This window comes from Rhineura floridana, chromosome 2, assembly GCF_030035675.1.
Source record: "Rhineura floridana isolate rRhiFlo1 chromosome 2, rRhiFlo1.hap2, whole genome shotgun sequence".
In the NCBI taxonomy this organism is placed as follows: domain Eukaryota; kingdom Metazoa; phylum Chordata; class Lepidosauria; order Squamata; family Rhineuridae; genus Rhineura; species Rhineura floridana.
Window position 1 is genome coordinate 142,266,162 of NC_084481.1, and position 18,132 is coordinate 142,284,293.

Sequence of the window (18,132 nt, forward strand, 5' to 3'; positions counted from 1 at the left end):
AGAACATGCTCAGTTCTTTCAGTCTCTCCTCATGGGGCTTTGTTTCCAGTCCCCTGATCATCCTTGTTGCCCTCCTCTGAACCTGTTCCAGTTTGTCTATATCCTTGTTGTAGTGTGGAGACCAGAACTGGACACAGTACTCAAGATGAGGCCTAACCAGTTCTGAATAGAGGGGAACTAATACTTCATGTGATTTGGAAACTATACTTCTGTTAATGCAGCCTAATATAGCATTTGCCTTTTTTGCAGCCACTTCGCACTGTTGGCTCATATTCAGCTTGTGATCAACGACAATTCCAAGATCCTTCTTGCATGTCGTATTGCTGAGCCAAGCATCCCCCATCTTATAACTGCATTTGGTTTCTTTTTCCTAAGTGTAGAACTTTGCATTTATCCCTGTTGAATTTCATTCTGTTGTTTTCAGCCCAATGCTCCAGCCTATCAAGGTCCCTTTGAATTTTGTTTCTGTCTTCCACGGTATTAGCTGTGCCCCCCAATTTTGTATCATCTGCAAATTTGATAAGCATGCTCTGTACCTCCTCACCCAAGTTGTTAATAAAAATGTTGAAGAGCACTGGTCCCAGGACCGAGCCCTGTGGTACCCCACTCGTTACTTCCACCCAGTTTGAGAAGGAACCATTGATAAGCACTCTTCGAGTAGGAATCTGGAGCTATCTGTGGATCCACCTGATAGTTGTTCCATCCAGGCCACATTTAGCTTGCTTGCTAATCAGAATATCATGGGGCACTTTGTCAAAAGCTTTGCTGAAGTTGAGATATATTACATCCACAGCATTCCCGCAGTCTACAAGGGAGGGTACCTGATCAAAAAAATGAGATAAGATTAGTTTGGCAGGATTTTTTCTTCATAAATCCATGTTGGCTCCTAATAATCACTGCATGGTTTTCAAGGTGCTTACAGATTGACTGCTTTATAATCTGCTGCAGAATTTTTCCAGGGATTGATGTTAGGCTGACTGGTCTGTGGTACCCTGGTTCCTCCTTTTTGCCCTTTTTGAAGATAGGGAGAACATTAGCTCTCCTCTGGTCATCCGGCACTTCACCAGTCCTCCATGATTTTGCAAAGATAATAACGGTTCTGAAAGTTCTTCGGCCATTTCCTTCAATACTCTAAGATGCACTTTATCGGGCCCTGCCGATTTGAACTCGTTCAAAGTGATTAGGTATTCCTTGACCGTTTGTATGTCAATCTCAAGCGCCAATCCTGCCCCTTCTACTTCTTGTTTCCCGGGAGGGTCATAGACTCTTTTCTGGGAGAAGACTGAGCCAAAGTAGAAATTGAGCATTTCTGCCTTTTCTTTGTCATCTGTTATCATTTTGCCATCCTCATTGAGTAGCTGTGTCACCATTTCTTTTCTCATCTCTGAGTTTTTTATGAAGCCACATTAGCTTCTTCTGCTGTTTCCCCCCCTTTTTTGCTTGTTGGAATTGCTTGCCATTGCACTTTTAGAATTTCCTTTTTTAGAAACTCCCATCCATCTTGCACTCCTTTTCTCATTGGGTTGCTTGCCATGGAACCGTACTTACAATTGTTCTGAGTTTATTAAAATCAGCTTTCCTGAAGTCCAGGGTGCGCGTATGGCTACTTTCAGCTTTTGCTTCTGTTAAAATGAAGAATTCAAGTACGGTGTGGTCACTTTCCTCCAGAGTTCCTGTAACTGCCACTTCATCCACCAAATCATCTCTATTGGTTAGAATCAAGTCCAGGATAGCTGATCCTCTGGTTGCTTCCTCCACTTTCTGTAGGAGAAAGTTGTCACCAACACAAATCAGAAATTTCTTGGAGGGGCTGTGTTTGGCAGAATTTGTCTCCCAACAGATATCGGGATAATTGAAATCCCCATTTCTACTATATCATGTCTCCTCAAAACATTGGCAATTTGCTTTTCAAAAGTTACATTCTTGTCTTCTCCTTGATTGGGTGGTCGGTAGTAGACTTCAAGCACCACATTCTTTTTATTACTTGCCGCATTAATTTTAATCCAGATACTCTCGGTGAAGCTACCAAGCTCATCTTCCTGTATTTCTGTGCAAGAATATATTTTTTTTAACATATAGTGCACTCCACCTTCCTTTTTATTCCTTCTGTTCTTTTTTGAACAAATTATATCCTTCAGTTGCTGTATTCCAGTCATGGGAATCATCCCACCAAGTTTCAGTTATACCTATCAAGTCGTAATTACCCTCTTGAACGAAGAGTTCAAGTTTGTCCTACTTGTTTCCCATGCTCTGCGCATTAGTATACAGACATCGAAGACCATGTGATTTGTGGCTTGGCTTCCTTACTACATTTTTCTGAGGACTGTTACTGGGCCCTATTAGAGCCGATCTCTCTGTTCCCATTACTGTGCACAAGCCTTCATCAGTCGTTACCACCAACTTTACGTCTCCCTCCCCCTTAGGATTCAGTTTAAAGCCCTCCTGATGATCTTCTCCATGCTGTGGCCACCAAACACATTCATCCCAGTCCTTGTGAGATGCAATCCATCACTTGCCAGCAGTCCATCTTCCAGGAAGCATAGCCCGTGGTCCCAGAATCCAAATCTCTCACGTCGGCACCACCTTCGTAGCCATTCATTCACACAGAGTATTTTTCTTTCCCTTTCTACTCCTCTTCTAAGTACAGTAGGGCCCCTCTTTACAGCGATTCGCTTTGCAGTGATTCGCTAATACAGCAGTCTCAATTAGACGCAATTAGACTAAAGCCCCACTCATACGGGGCTTGTTCCGCTTTTACGGCAGTTTTCGGGCATTGCGCGCCATTCTATTCAATGCGTTCTGCTTTACAGCAGTTTTCGCTTTATAGCGGGGGTCCGGAACGTAACCCGCCATATGAGTGGGGCCCTACTGTACTGGAAGGATGGATGAAAAAACTATCTGGGCCCCAAAGTCCTTGAGTTTCCTTCCCAGAGCTTCAAAGTCTGATGTAATTTCTTCATAGCTTGATTTGGCAGTATCATTTGTTCCCACATGAATGAGGAGAAAGGGATACCTGTTGCTGGGCTTGATGAGTGATGGCAACCCTTCCATCACATCTCTAATCCGTCTTCCTGGTAGACAGTATACCTGGCGAGTCCATGGATCTTTTCGGCATACTTGGGTTTCGATTCCACACAGTAGGGAGTCTCCCACTATTAGTACTTTTCTCTTTTTGTTGTGGGGCGTGTTTTCATTGCCCCTGCTTGATTGAGCTTCAGCCTCTTGCTCGTTGTCACACAGGGTCTCCTGTAATTCTTCCACCACAGGCTGTTCTCTAGTCTCATCCTCGAGTGGTTGAAAGTGGTTCCATAGTTCCACTGGTGAAGGGTGTCTTCTAGCTCTTCTGCTCCTACCTGACACCCTTTCCCAAGGAGTTTCCTCTACATCGTTGTTCCTTTCCAAAGCAGTCTCCTCTTCTGCTACTACATGCTGTTGTTCTTCCACCTCCACTTCTCTTTGCTGCTGTTGTTCCAGCGTTCTGTCTAAGAACTCCTCATCTTCCCTTATAGTCCTCAGTGTGGCCACCTGCCGTTCCAGGCCTCTCACTTTTTCTTCCAACAATGCCACAAGTTGCACTTGTTGCACGTGTACACTATGTTGTTCTCAGGCAAGAAAACAAACATGTCACACACCTTGCAGGTCACAACCACTGGAGTATTCTTCCCGTTCATACTCTCTTCTACCTTTTGTATCTTTCCAACTACTTGTTTTGGAGTGGCCTATGCTTTGTCCTGTCCTACTTCAGGGTAAACTTGAGAGTCCCACTGGTATGTGGTGCACTGTACAAGGAGAATTAGTAATTTATTTATTTTTAGGGACCTCCCCCTTGACCTCCCCTGTTGAACTCCTTTGTCAAGCTCCTGTTTACTCTCCCTGTTTGCTCGCTCTCTGAAAGCTGGCTTGCTTATATCTCCGCTCCTGTGGACCAGGTGAGACAGCTCCCTCTGCTCTGCTCAGTTAGGAGTCAGGAAGGTTGGATCTTAGAAGGGAGAGTTGGTTTGAAAGGCATACCACTAGGTTGGTGATAAAATCTCATCCTTTTGGGAAAAGGCAGTCCTGACTAGACAATTTTTTGTTGGCTATTGAGGCCAGATAAAATTTATGAAGACATAGTATCATTCAGATTTCAGACATGTTACTTGAATGTAATTCCCTTTAAAAAGTAAAGTGGAACTAAATAAAATTACTTTTGTACTTGTGTTACATGCTGGGGGGCAGCACACACTGAAGGCAGGCTACTTTATGTGGCACATTTTAATCACGTTTTATTCCAAACATCCATGGTATAGAATGTTAGCCCGTTCAGTGGAGCCTTGATAAATGCTACAGTGTGGATGTGCATCCAAATGAAAATTTGTATCCACATTGGCTGCATATACACATCTCCCTTGCTGGACTGGAGAGAGAGTTATGGTGACTAAGCCTTTTGTGAATGTTCTGCTGTGTTGTAGAGTGATTTGGAAGAAAACTGGCTGACAAAGAATAAGCAGGTATCAACTGAATTTGTTTCCATGTTATAATGTTAGGGTCCAGAATTCCTGTTTGCCTGGAACAATTATAGCTACATATGCTCTTAGATTATCATAAATATTGCTACATATGTTGTGGCTTATCATATATTATGTTTAAATTTAAATCTGATTACATTTTGAGAAGCAATTTAGGCAGCAAAGAGAGCTGCCTAATTTGCTGAGGAGGTTCACATGTAATGCCAATCGTGATTTGGTGTTGCATGACTGACCCCCCAACTCTGGTTTGCAGTCCTGGTTTTGGAAGACAAGGGCATACCATGGTTTTTCATTTTGGATGTAACAACGAACTACGGTTTACCACAGAGAAGTGTTTTGTAGTGTGCAAGGGAAGAAAGGAGTACGCAAGCACCTGGCTTGTTCCCATAGTGACAAATCATGATTTGATATTACATGTGAACTGAACTACTGTATACAAGGTTATAGTTTAAGTTAGTTAGGCTGCAGTCCAATACACACTTACCTGGGAGTAAGTCCCATTGAAACCAATGAAGCTTACTTCTGAATAGACATGTATTGGATTGCAGTCTCAGTTTATTATTATTCTGGTCAGAAGTTATAGATGCACTATAAGCAACTAAAGTGAAGTACCCCAAAAGAATCTTATTTAGAATCTCTCAGTGAAAATAATGCATCTAGAAGCCATATTTCAAGCAATTTTACTCTTTTCAAATCTTGCTTAAATACAGGATATGCATTAAGTTATTTGAAGGTAAATTTGCCTTCGGGCTTGCATCTTACATCAGTCTGTACTTAACAGTCTAGAAACCATTGCTTTTGCCTATGCCTGCTCCTTATACGTACCTGTTGCTTATATATTCTGCAACCTTTCCTCTTTGTTACTGCTTTCCTTTCATTGGATGTGATTGGTTCACTATGGGGTCATATTAGACCACAGGAAATGTCTGGGTAACACATGAAGAAATGGAAAATCTTACATCTACACCACAAACGGTTAGTTATAGCACTGAACCTTTTTGTGTTTATAGTGCTTTTCCCACTTTTTGAGTGTTTGAATCATGTGTCTCTTAAGTCTCTTTGAATCATGTGCCTCTTAAGTCTCTGAAAAGAGTAAAAATATTAATATAAACTAAATTCTTCTTGGTTATGACTTATTTTAATTACTAACTCTCTCTGAAGTGTATAAATTATGCTGCAAAATGTTTTTCCACCAAGGACATAATGGGGCTGGGAGAAATTAGGTGTATTGCAGATAAATCAAATGCATTAATGTTGGAACTCTTACCATGATCTGATTAAGACTTCCTAATTTTTCACTTGGATTTACAGCTAAAGGCTGCTTCTTGTGTGGAAAAACTAAGCAGTATGTGGTGTTTCAATTTCCACAAAGGTACAAAAATATAGAGAATTCCATATATACATAATTTTGAATAATTACATTCCTAAATGATTAGCATGCCATTGTTTTGCTTTGCATCATGGCCGCAATCCAGAGGAGACATTTTATGCACATAAAGATCTATGTGCACTATTCATAGCCAGGATACACAAACTAAATATGCCATAATTCAAGCAGCCATAATACTTCTATTGAGAGGTTTATCTAATTCAAGCCTTTCACAGGTTTGCACAATTCAGTTATGTGATTATTTTCTGCACGCTGGACTGCAGCCATCTCCTTGCATTTGCTTGCATTACTAAACTTATAAATACTAATATTTGTGTGTTCTTTTGCTTTTCTAATTACGTTAACATCAGGAAGATGAGGAAGGAAGCTGGGCACAGGTTGGAGATTTTTCTTTAAACCTTCTGTGTAAAACATTAATCAAATTTATTTAACCATAAAAACTGATTTAAATACATATTTGAGGAGAACTAAATGAATAAAAACTTACTACTTTCAAATGTTTTCTCACTCAGATTTTTTTTAAAAATGGTGGTTGACATATTAACATCTTCTTGAGGCATGTTCTCTTGGCGATTGTCAGAGGCACATATGAAGAAATTGTCTTCCCCTGATGCTAGAATGAATACACAAAATTCCTGCTGTGACATGGAGCTGAAAGCACAGCTTCTTGGCTTGCATCCAGAGTGTGGTCAATGGTCTTGAGAGAACGAATTGGCTACACGGTGTTCAACTAATCCTGATAGGATGTGCATTTTGTGAAAAACCAAAAAAGTAATAAAAGCTTAGCCAAAAATTAAAATGTATGCCTACTGATTCCGACTTTAGCTGTTTCCTTTTCTGTCTAATACATTCAGATTCAAATAATTAACTAAAGTCTTTCTAACAGTAGCCACTTCCCACTTTGTGCAGCTCTTCAATATCAGTGATCCACAGTGTAAGCACATGAAGGGCTCGTTCCCATGACACGGTAAGTCAAACTGTGACTTAGTGAGACCATGCAAATGTGCTCGCTTCTGAAGAAGAGCTCACAACTGATTTGCTCCCCCCTGGTCTTTGTTACTGTGGTGTTTGCTGACTAAGCCAAGTTTTGTTTTAGCATGTGGTCTGAACTGGGACTCATGATTGAGCTGTCTCCTCACTAACCACAAGCTGTAGCCAAGAACAGCCCTTGGCTACAGCTCAGAGTTAGTCAGGAGAGAGCTTGGCTTAGCTCAGCATGGCTGTATAAAGGACCAGGGAAAAACAAAGCAGCTCCTCTTCAGGAGCCCGCAAGTTTGTGCAGTCTCGCTAAGCCATTGTTTGCCTTACTCTGTCATGTAAACTAGTTCAGAGTGTGAAATGGATGGGAAATTAATATGTACCAGGAGCTGCAGCCAATTGTGACTCCCTGTCATGGTCTGAGAGTTTGAAGATATGCATCTCCCTTTCATGCTTCACATGTTTAACTCCACAAACCCTCATTGCTGTGTAAAGTGTGAAGTGGATTTAATTTAAGACTTTGTTTCACATTTTAAGTAGTCAAAACTCTTTCTGGTGTGAAATAAAAGGCACAGCCTATGTGCTTAGAATCTTATTTTAAATGGCACTTTAATGGTTTTCTTTAAATAGACTTTAGCTTATGGTGATATGAACCATGAATGGATTGGCAATGAATGGCTTCCCAGTTTGGGCCTCCCTCAATATCGCAGTTACTTTATGGAATGTCTTGTTGATGCTAGAATGCTGGACCACTTGACTAAAAAAGATCTTCGTGGTCAACTTAAAATGGTTGACAGCTTTCACAGGTAAATAGATTTAAAGTAATAATTATTAATAACCATTTTAACTGTGCATTTCAACATCTTTTCCTAATGCTCGCTCTCTTGTTAACCTTTTAACAGAAATAGCTTCCAGTGCGGCATTATGTGTCTGCGGAGATTAAATTATGATCGAAAAGAACTTGAAAGAAGAAGAGAAGAAAGTTTGAATGAGATTAAAGGTAGCTCTTTGCTTTCCTCGGTTTGGCTCTTCGTATTAAAAGCATATGAAATCATGTTCCTATATTCGGTATTTTCTATTGGCTGAAAAATCTACAACATTGCAAGTATGTTTAATGGAAGATGCATGTCAGTGATATGTTTTGTACAGGCATAGCATTTTTAAAAGTATTTTAAATAGCATGGTGAAGAACAGAGTAATTGAATTCCATTGTCAAATACTATCCCAGCTGGCATCCAGTGGGCTGTGTATGTTATACATAAGGTTTTTTTATTATCCCTTGTCATGATTCCCCCCCCCCCAGCTGCTTTCAAAGGTCAGGGGTCCATCTAGAACAGCATTTAATGCAGCACATGACCAGCAAGGGTCCTGCTTTGCTGACCTACAAGATTTGTGCTATGTTTTCCTGCCTAAGAACATACAAAACTATCTGCAGCAAATGCAAGATGGTATCCTGGTTGAGTTATTCATATAAATGCCAGTACATAGGAAGTATTTATTTACGTTTTTATTTATTAAAGTATTTATAAGCTGTGCTTTCATAAAAGTACATCAAGGCGGCATACAACATAACAAAACATTATAATATTAAAAACCAATAAAAACATCATTAAAACAATAATAAAAACATCAATTATACAGCCACAAAAGTGGCTTTATGCTATGGCCAGCATGGATTTCTCACATTCTGCAATATTAAATTGAAAATACCTCCCCATGTCAGTCTGCTGATTCCCATAAGTACATTTCAAAACAAAACCCTACAAAACTTATAGTCCTGAACTCAGAAGCACTTGCTTAACAACCCTCTAGGTTTTCATGGCAATACATAAACACTCAATAATGCTTGGAAAAACAGAAGGGAGTAGAAAAAGAGGAAGGCCAAAGAAGAGATGGATTGATTCCATAAAGGAAGCCACAGACCTGAATTTACAAGATCTGAACAGGGTGGTTCATGACAGATACTCTTGGAGGTCACTGATTCATAGGGTTGCCATAAGTCGTAATCGACTTGAAGGCACATAAGAATAACAAAACATAAACATTCAGACAACAGTCAGAGAATTGAGAGTTCAAAGTGTAAAACATGAGGGGGAAATCCAGACTCCTGCTGGACTTTTTTCTGTCAGTGGTTTCATAATTTGTTAAAAATCAGCCATATTCACGGAGTATCTGTAATCCTATTACTGACCTTGCCCCATACTCTGACCTTCATCTTCTGCAGTTTAAAAGTTTAAAAAATGCCTAGTTGATTTTTAAGAAATTTTACATTGAAGTCTGTTGTAATGTCAGGACATGTTCAGTCAGAACCAAGCTGTGAGTCTTTTCGGCTTGGCTAATCCTGGGGCCACACCAACACCTTTATTTCACTTTAGACAGTCATGGCTACCCCCCCAAAGAATCCTGCGAAGTGTAGTTTGTGAAGGGTGGTCTCATAATTTGTTGATACTAATTAAAAATCAGACATGTTCACAGAGTACCTGTAATCCTAATACTGACCTTGCACCATATTCTAACTTTCATCTCCTGCAGTTTAAAAGTTAAAAAAATGTCTGGCTGATATTAAGAAATTTAACATTAGAGTCAATGATAAGCATGGGCATGCTCAGTAAGAACCAACTGTCAGTGTTCTAAAAGCCAGACTCACAGCTGTTTGGCCTGGCTAATCATGGGGCCACAACCCATGCCAGTCATTTATTTATTTATTTATTGTATTTGTATACTGCCCCATAGCTGAAGCTCTCTGGGTGGTTTACAGTAACTAAAAACATTAAAAACAAATATACAAATTTAAAACACATATTTTAAAAACAATTTAAACACAATATAAAAAATTTAAAACAATTTAAAAACATGCTAAAATGCCTGGGAGAAGAGGAAAGTCTTGACCTGGCACCGAAAAGATAACAGTGATGGCGCCAGGTGCACCTCATCAGGAAGATCATTACATAATTTGGGGGCCACCACTGAGAAGGCCCTCTCCCTTGTTGCCACCCTCCAAGCTTCCCTCGGAGTAGGCACCTGGAAGAAGGCCTTAGATGTTGAGTGTAGTGTACAGGTGGGTTTGTATTGGGAGAGGCGTTTCATCAGGTATTGTGGTCCCAAGCCATGTAATGCTTTACAGGCGGGCCCCGCTTATATGGCAGGTTCCGTTCCAGACCCCTGCCGTAAAGCGGAAATCGCCGTAGAGCGGAACCCCATTGAGTATAATGGGGCGCGTCGCACAAAAATGACGCGAAAATGCCGCAAAATGCCGCAAAAGCGGCTTTAAAATAGGGAATGAAAGCCACTGCATTAGCGGAACGCCGGGAAGCGAAGCGCCGGGAAGCGAAGCGCCGGGAAGCGGGGCCCTACTGTATAGGTTAGAACCAGCACCTTGAATCGAGCTTGGAAACATACAGGCAGCCAATGCAAGCGGGCCAGAATTGGTTTTATATGTTCGAACCGTCTGGTCCCTGTTACCAATCTGACCGCTGCATTTTGCACAAGCTGCAGTTTCCGAACCGTCTTCAAAGGCAGCCTCACGTACAGTGCATTGTAGTAAACTAATTTGGAGGTTACCAGAGCACGGACAACTGAAGCCAGGTTATCCCTGTCCCGATAGGGACGTACTTGGGCAATCAACTGAAGTTGATAGAAGGCACTCCGTGCCACTGAGGCTACCTGAGCCTCAAGTGACAGAGATGGTTCTAGGAGAACCCCCAAGCTACGAACCTGCTCCTTCAGGGGGAGTGCAACCCCATCCAGGACAGGTTGGACATCCACCATCTGGTCAGAAGAACTACCCACTAGTAGCATCTCAGTCTTGTCTGGATTGAGCCTCAGTTTATTAGCCCTCATCCAGTCCATTGTCGCAGCCAGGCACCGGTTCAGCACATTGACAGCATCACCTGAAGAAGATGAAAAGGAGAAATAGAGCTGCGTGTCATCAGCATACTGATGGCAACGCACTCCAAAGCTCCGGATGACTGCACCCAACGGTTTCATGTAGATGTTGAACAGCATGGGGGACAGAACTGACCCCTGTGGAACCGCATACTGGAGAGTCCAGGGTGCCGAGCAATGTTCCTCAAGCACCACCTTCTGGAGCCGACCTGCCAAGTAGGAGCGGAACCACCACCATGCAGTCCCTCCCAGTCCCAGCTCCGCCAGTCTTCCCAGAAGGATACCATGGTCGGTATCAAAAGCCGCTGAGAGATCAAGAAAAATCAACAGAGTCACACTCCCCCTGTCTCTCTCCCAACAAAGGTCATCATACAGGGCGACCAAGACTGTTTCTGTGCCAGAACCAGGCCTGAAAGCCGACTGAAATGGATCCAGATAATCGGTCTCAACCAAGAGTGTCTGGAGCTGGCCCGCAACCATTCATTCCAGGACCTTGCCCAAGGAATAGAACATTTGCTACCAGCTTATAGTTATTAAGATTTTCTGGGTCCAAGGAGGGTCTCTTCAGGAGTGGTCTCACTACTGCCTCTTTCACTTTAGACAGTCATGGCTTCCCCCAAAGAATCCTGGGAAGTGTAGTTTGTGAAGGGTGCTGAAATATGAGGAGATTCCTATTCTCCTGACAGAGTTCCAGTGGCCAGAGTGGTTTAATACGTAGCTCTTCTTCTGAGGATTGTAGCTCTGTAAGGGGAATAGGGCCTCTCCTAGCAACTCTCAGCACCCTTCACAGCCTACACTTCCCAGGATTCTTTGGGGGAAGCCAAAACTATCTAAAGTGAAATAAAGGTCTAGTGTGGATGTGGCCACAGACAGCTTTGGTTTAATTTTGGGTAGGAGACTACATGTGTCTGCTGTAGAAGAAAAAGTTGGGGGGAACCCTGAAAAACAATGATACTGTTCACAATGTTTTCCTTTGGAAAGGAAGGGTTTTGCCTCTGCCCAGTGCCCCCCCTGCCATCTCCTCCCTTTTGCCCTCCCTCCAATCTTTTCCCCCTCCCTTCCTCCTTCCCTCTCCTGCCCCCTCCCCCTCCTTCATGGGCAGTTTTACCTATTCTAAGCATTATTGCACAGGAGTAAATCCCATTGAACTCAACAAGCATGCAAATGATCAGACCTGCCTTTCCCCTCATTCCCTGCTCCTCTCCCTTCCTCCTCCCTTCTTCCTTCCCTCCATTCTTCATTCTCCTCTGCCCACTCCAGTCCTCCCTCCGTACGTCTCCCATGGTTAATTTTACCTATCCTAAGCATGATTGCACGGGAGTAAATCCCACTGAACTCAATAAGCAGGCAAATGATCAAACCTGCCCTCCCCCCTCCTGCCAGTCCCATCCCCCTACTCCCCTACCCCTGCGCTTCTTTCTTCTCTCCTCCCCATCCCCCCCCCGTGGTCAGTTTCACCTATCCTAAGCATGATTGCAGGGGACTAAATCCCCCTGAACTCAGTAAGCATGCAAATGGTCAATCCATTCTCAGCAAACTTGGACAGGATCCCATTTCTTACCTCCCGGATTAAAAAGCAGATATTCACTAACAGGCAAAATAAAACGTTGCCGTTTAAGAACATACCTACAGCCCACAGATATTTCTATCAAACTTTAAAAAGCAGGGAAATTGGGCAGCTATAGTGAATGCTCCAGGGGAGCAGAAGACCTGACCTCCTCTCTGAGATATTGCACTGCCTACAAATGTGTAAAAATGCAAGCACAATTTGGGTTGGTCTTTCATAGTCCAATCCACTTCCTGTGTAGCTTGGAAGGATTTGGTAACATGTGCCTCTGAGCATATGATGAGTGGTGGCAGCACCTGCAATCAGCCCAAATAATAGAAACAAGACATGTTCTGTGTTGATCGTGTTTTAGCAGGGAAGAAGCAACAATATTAAGACAGTTGATATCGTTCAAATAGTCACTTGGAATATGTTTTATTTCCTTTGCAATTTTAGTGACATTTCCTATAGTAAATCATTTTCTTTTGTTTCTGTTTCTGTGAATATGTGATGTACAGCAACACTTTGAGTAATTTACACTAAAAAACCTCCAAAAATAATTGTGGAATAATGGCACTGACTATTCTGCAGAACAGTTTCCAATGGACATGAGGAGTGTCTCAGTTTGCACAAGATGAAACAGTGGGAGGTGAAATATATTCTAGCAAAATTCTATGTGTGCTCTATGCTTATAATTTACCATGCCCACATTTCCTTAAGTGAAGTGATTTAAGCATAGCAGGCTGAAAACATGCATCTTAAGCAGGCCAAGTTTGTTTTTTCCAACAGCTAGAGTCATTGTTTAAGTAGCAACATACAGTAGGGCCCCACTCATACGGCAGGTTAGGTTCCAGACCCCCGTCGGAAAGTGAAAACTGCCGAAAAGCGGATCAGCTGTAGCGTGGGGGTCTGGAACCTAACTCGCTGATCGCACCAGAGGAGGAGGAGAACAGATCTTCCCCTCTTTGGGTGTGATCAGTTTGAGCGGGAATCTGATCGCTCCAGAAGAGGAGATCAGCTGTAGCGAGCTACAGCTGATCTTTCCCTCCTTGGCGCAATCAGCTGGAGTTCACGAGTCTGACCGCCCCCGAGGAGGATAAAATCAGCTGTAGCATGCTACAGCTGATCTTCCCCTCCTCCGTCGCGATCAGCTGTAGTGCAGGGAGCTCCAGCCCCCCCTCCTACTGTATTGTGATCAGTCTGATTTTTACATCAAACTGCAGTTTCAGATTCAACTGTTAATGCATCCAAAATAGAAATAGAGCATAACCTTCAGTTTGAAACACAAAAGGCTGTCTTCACCATCATATGACACTGACCAATAAAAATACTTTGAAATTAATAAAATAAATTGGACAGATTTCTAGGATGAATAATGAGAGAAATATAATTTTCTAGGTTAGATTCTCTGTAGAAACAGTAGTAAAACAGGAAAGAAGCAAAGTAAGAAGAACACCAACAAACATACAAAAATGTAGTTCTCCATCTATGGAGATGCCAGGTGTTGCCACCACTCACCATATGCTCAGAGGCACATATTACTAAATTCTTCCAAGCTACACAGGAAGGCACGTTCTTAAACCGCAACGGTTTTTTTGCCTATTAGTGAATAAATACTGCATTAGCTGGAAGGAAAACAAATCATGTTAAAAGACCTGTCTAAAAGGTTTGTTTTTCAAGAGACGCCTGAGAGAAAGAATGGATGGTTCCTGCCAAACTTCTGTTGGTAGTGAGTTCCACAGGGCAGGTCCTGCCACACTGAATGCTCGGTCCCTGGTAGAGGCTAACCAAACCTCAGGGGCGTGGGGAACCATCAGAAGATCCCAGTGATCAAGATGGAACATAGGGAGTCAGGCGGTTCTTAAGGTACTTTGGGCTCAAGTTGTTTAGGGCTTTGTGAATTAAAGCAAGTACCTTGAACCTGGCCCAGCAGCAAATTGGCAACCAGTGCAGCTCTTTCAACAGCAGGGTAACATGTTGCCAGTAATCTGCTCCTATAAGCAGTCTGGATGCTCTGTACTTATTGCAGTTTTTCGGGCCAAATACAAGGGCAGCCCCATATAAAGCACATTACAGTAATCTAGTCTTGAGGCTACCCATTCATGGGCCATTGTGCATGGCATGGAAAAATGGATAGAGAAGCCTTTTTCTCCCTCTCTCATAACACTAGAGCCCGTGGACATTCAATGAAGCTGAATGTTGGAAGATTCAGGACAGACAAAAGGAAGTACTTCTTTACTCAGCGCATAGTTAAACTATGGAATTTGCTCCCACAAGAGGCAGTGATGGCCACCAACTTAGATGGCCTTTAAAAGAAGATTAGACAAATTCATGGAGGATAAGGCTATCAAAGGCTGCTAGCCATGATGGCTGTGCTGTACCACTATACTCAGATGCAGGCAGTATGCTTCTGAAAACCAGTTGCTGGTAGCTGCAGGAAGGGAGAGTGCTCTTGCGCTCAGGTCCTGCTTGTAGGCTTCCCATGGGCATCTGGTTGGCCACTGTAAGTACAGGATGCTGGTCTAGAGCCACTGGCCTGATGCAGCAGGCTCTTCTTATGTTCTTATGTGGTCAGGCTATCATAGTCCAGGAACAGTCACAGTTGCCATACCAGCCAAAGCTGACAGAAAGCACTCCTGACCACAGAGCTCACCTGAGCCTCTAGTGACAGCGATGGATCAAGGAGTAGCCCCAAACTGCCTACCTGCTACTGCAGAGGGAGTGCAATCTCATCCAGGGCAGACAATTGACCTGTCTCCCACATACAGGATCCACCCACCCACAAGTCTTTCCAGGATTCATGGTCCATTTATTGACCCTCATCCAGTCCACCAGTGCATCCAGGCACTGGTCCAGGGTGTGAACAACCTCTCCCGATTCAGATGTAATGAAGAAATAGAGCTGGGTATCATCAGTGTACTGATGGCACATTGCTCCCAGATTCCTGATGACTGCTGCCAACGGCTTCATATAGATGTTAGTACCCTATGGCACTCCATAGTGTAAACACCAGGAGGCCAAGGAACACTCTCCCAATACTACTTTCTGGACACAACCCTGCAGATATGAATGGAGCCACTGCAGCACAGTGCCACCAATACCCATCCTGCAGAGCCGGTCCAGAAAGATATCATGGTTAATGGTATCAAAAGCCACTGAGAGATCAAGCAGGAGGAGCAGGATTGCACTTCCGCTGTCCTCTCTACATCAGGGTGACCAAGGCTGGTTTAGGCCCAAACCCAGGCCTGAACCCAGACTGAAATGGATCCAGGTAATCACTCATTGAGGAATGCCTGCAGGTGTAAATTTGGAGGTGTGCAATCAATTGCAGGGCCTCACCATAGATAATTTTGCACCACTTGGATCAAGAATATCTGCCTCAGGCTCCACAGAGCATGAAGGAAGACTTGGAGGACTCTGTGGATGGAAGGAATACTACCACAGGAGGAGACATGTGATATTAGATGGTGACTTCCTACTGAGAGGGACGGAGGCAGCAATGTGCTGTCCTGATTGATTTTCACAGGTGGCAAGTTGTCTTCCTGGTGTGCATATCCAGGAAGTATCCATAAAACTCATGAAGCCCACTATCATCCCTTCCTGCTGATCCATGCTATGTGCAAACATGTTGCAAGTGCCTATGAGGCTCTGTGCATCAAGATGAAAAACCCTGGGGCACACTGCTTCATGTCATGCCCTGGGATGAAAGAGAAGAATACTAGAAGTGAATTACTGGCTATTCTGATGGTGATGCTGGGGGGTTGTTTGTGTTCTTGGATTGTGTTTTCATGAAGAAAAATGTGGTGAGACATGGATTGCACTTCACAAGGATTGGAAAGAACATACTTGGCAGGAGTCCTGTGGGGTGATGAGGAGTTGCATTGTGTGTAAAAGTTATATACACATATGAGGAAATTAATGAATCTGAATATGAAAGGTTGCTGAGAGCATTTGGGGGAAAATAAAAGGAGATGATATAATTATGGGAGTCTGCTACAGACTGTCTGAATTAGGCAGAAACTTGGCTGATGCCATCCTAGATCAGAAAACCCAAGTTTCAAAGAGGTGAAACATAATACTACTGTGAGTTGTATCCATGTATTTCAACACACTGTAGTTATATCCCACTGTATTTCAATGGGTCTGCTCCAAGTATCACTTATTTGGATATAACCCCTGATACCTGATGGACGTTAAATTCTGAAAAGAATGAACGATCTAATAAATTCCTGTCAATTTCATATTCTAGAAAGTGGAAGACCAGTCCTCACAAACCAGGGCAGAAATGGTTGATGAGGTGAAAGTAGCAGGGACCTTGGGTGGAAGTGATCACATTGTCTTGGGATTTGTGTTACTGAGGAAAGGGAAAGCTGAGTGTAGTCAGACATGCTGAAATCAATTTCCTAAAATCTAGGCTGCAAGTTAAAGAGATACTAGGTGCATTCTCATGACTGGAAATACCCGAGGAAAAGAGAGCGGGTAAAATGAAGATAACGAAGGTACAATTGCAGTTCCAGTGTGAGAAAATGGTAGGCATCTAAAGAAACTGGGGTAGCTGCATAAGGAGCTCTCCGATGTCAACATTAAAAGGTTACAAATGTTTTTGCTGTTTTATAGGATACTTAGCACTTGCTAAAATTAGGGTTTTGTCCAACATTGTCCATGCATGAGCACAGTGGACTTCAGGGTACACAACAGACTCCATGAGATTTATGGGATTTAACCCTCTTCTCTGCCACCCATATGTTCCCAAAAAGCTGCTCCAGAAGGACAGATTTTGGGGGCACGCTGGGGGAAGGGTGCCTTGTATATAGCTTTCCATCCAATATTTACAAACAGTGTTAAAAGACTATTTCATAACCATTATGTGCCAGCATCAAACAGTTAGATAACTTTGTCCCTGGGATTTTTCCAGTTCAGTCCCATCTGTATTTGGTATGGAATGATACAAACTGTGGTCTATATATAAGATGTCAGTGCAGTCCTAACACTTACTTCTAAGCTTTAATAGTATTCAGTGCTGGAGCTACACACAAAAGAAATTTTATTGCATTAGTATATATTGTCAACTATATAGTGACTTAAAACTTTACTTTCCCCTCTACAGATGTCCTTGTCTGGAGCAATGACAGAATGATTCACTGGGTGGTATCAATTGGTCTTAAAGAATATGCAAATAACCTTATAGAAAGTGGAATTCATGGTGCACTTGTGGCCTTAGATGAAACTTTTGATTACAATGCATTAGCCCTTTCCTTACAAATTCCCACTCAGAATACACAGGTAACAATGAAATCATTTGATGGGGATGTTTCTGTTATCAAAATGTTGCTGTATTATACAGCCATGAAGTGGCAGTATACTGTAGCAAGCATGGATTTCTCCCATTCCACAATGTTAAATTGAAAATACCCCCATGCCATTCTGATGCTTCCCATAAGCTCATTTCAAAATAAAACCTTACAAAACTTATAGTCCTGAACTCAGAAACAGTTGCTTAACAACCTTATTTTAATTTTTCATGGTGATACAACAGTCAGAGAATCGAAAGTGCAAAGTGTAAAACAAGAGAGAAAAAATCCAGACCCCTGTTGGACTTTTTTCTGTCAGTGGTATCGTAATTTGTTGAAATTAATTAAAAATCAGCCATGTTCACAAACTAATCCTAATACTGACCTTGCCCCATATTCTGACCTTCATCTTCTGCAGTTTAAAAGTTAAAAAATGCCTGGCTGATATTTAATTAAGAAATTTAACATTGGAGTCAGTGATAAGCATGGGCATGCTCAGTAAGAACCTACTGTCAGTGTTCTAAAAGTCACTCA

General features: G+C 42.5%; 1 protein-coding gene across 11 annotated transcripts in view; it reads left to right on the top strand.

The window, feature by feature from the left end:
• The window catches only part of PPFIA1 (PTPRF interacting protein alpha 1), a 112,268-nt gene that overhangs the window by 76,014 nt on the left and 18,122 nt on the right, over positions 1–18,132 (top strand). For 5 of the 11 annotated variants that reach the window (XM_061610705.1, XM_061610697.1, XM_061610695.1 and 2 more), the window contains 5 exons: positions 5,421–5,483; positions 6,249–6,275; positions 7,507–7,682; positions 7,779–7,876; positions 17,415–17,590. In XM_061610705.1, coding sequence (XP_061466689.1) covers positions 5,421–5,483; positions 6,249–6,275; positions 7,507–7,682; positions 7,779–7,876; positions 17,415–17,590 — 540 coding nt within the window. The other 6 variants (XM_061610700.1, XM_061610701.1, XM_061610696.1 and 3 more) reach the window with 5 other exon arrangements.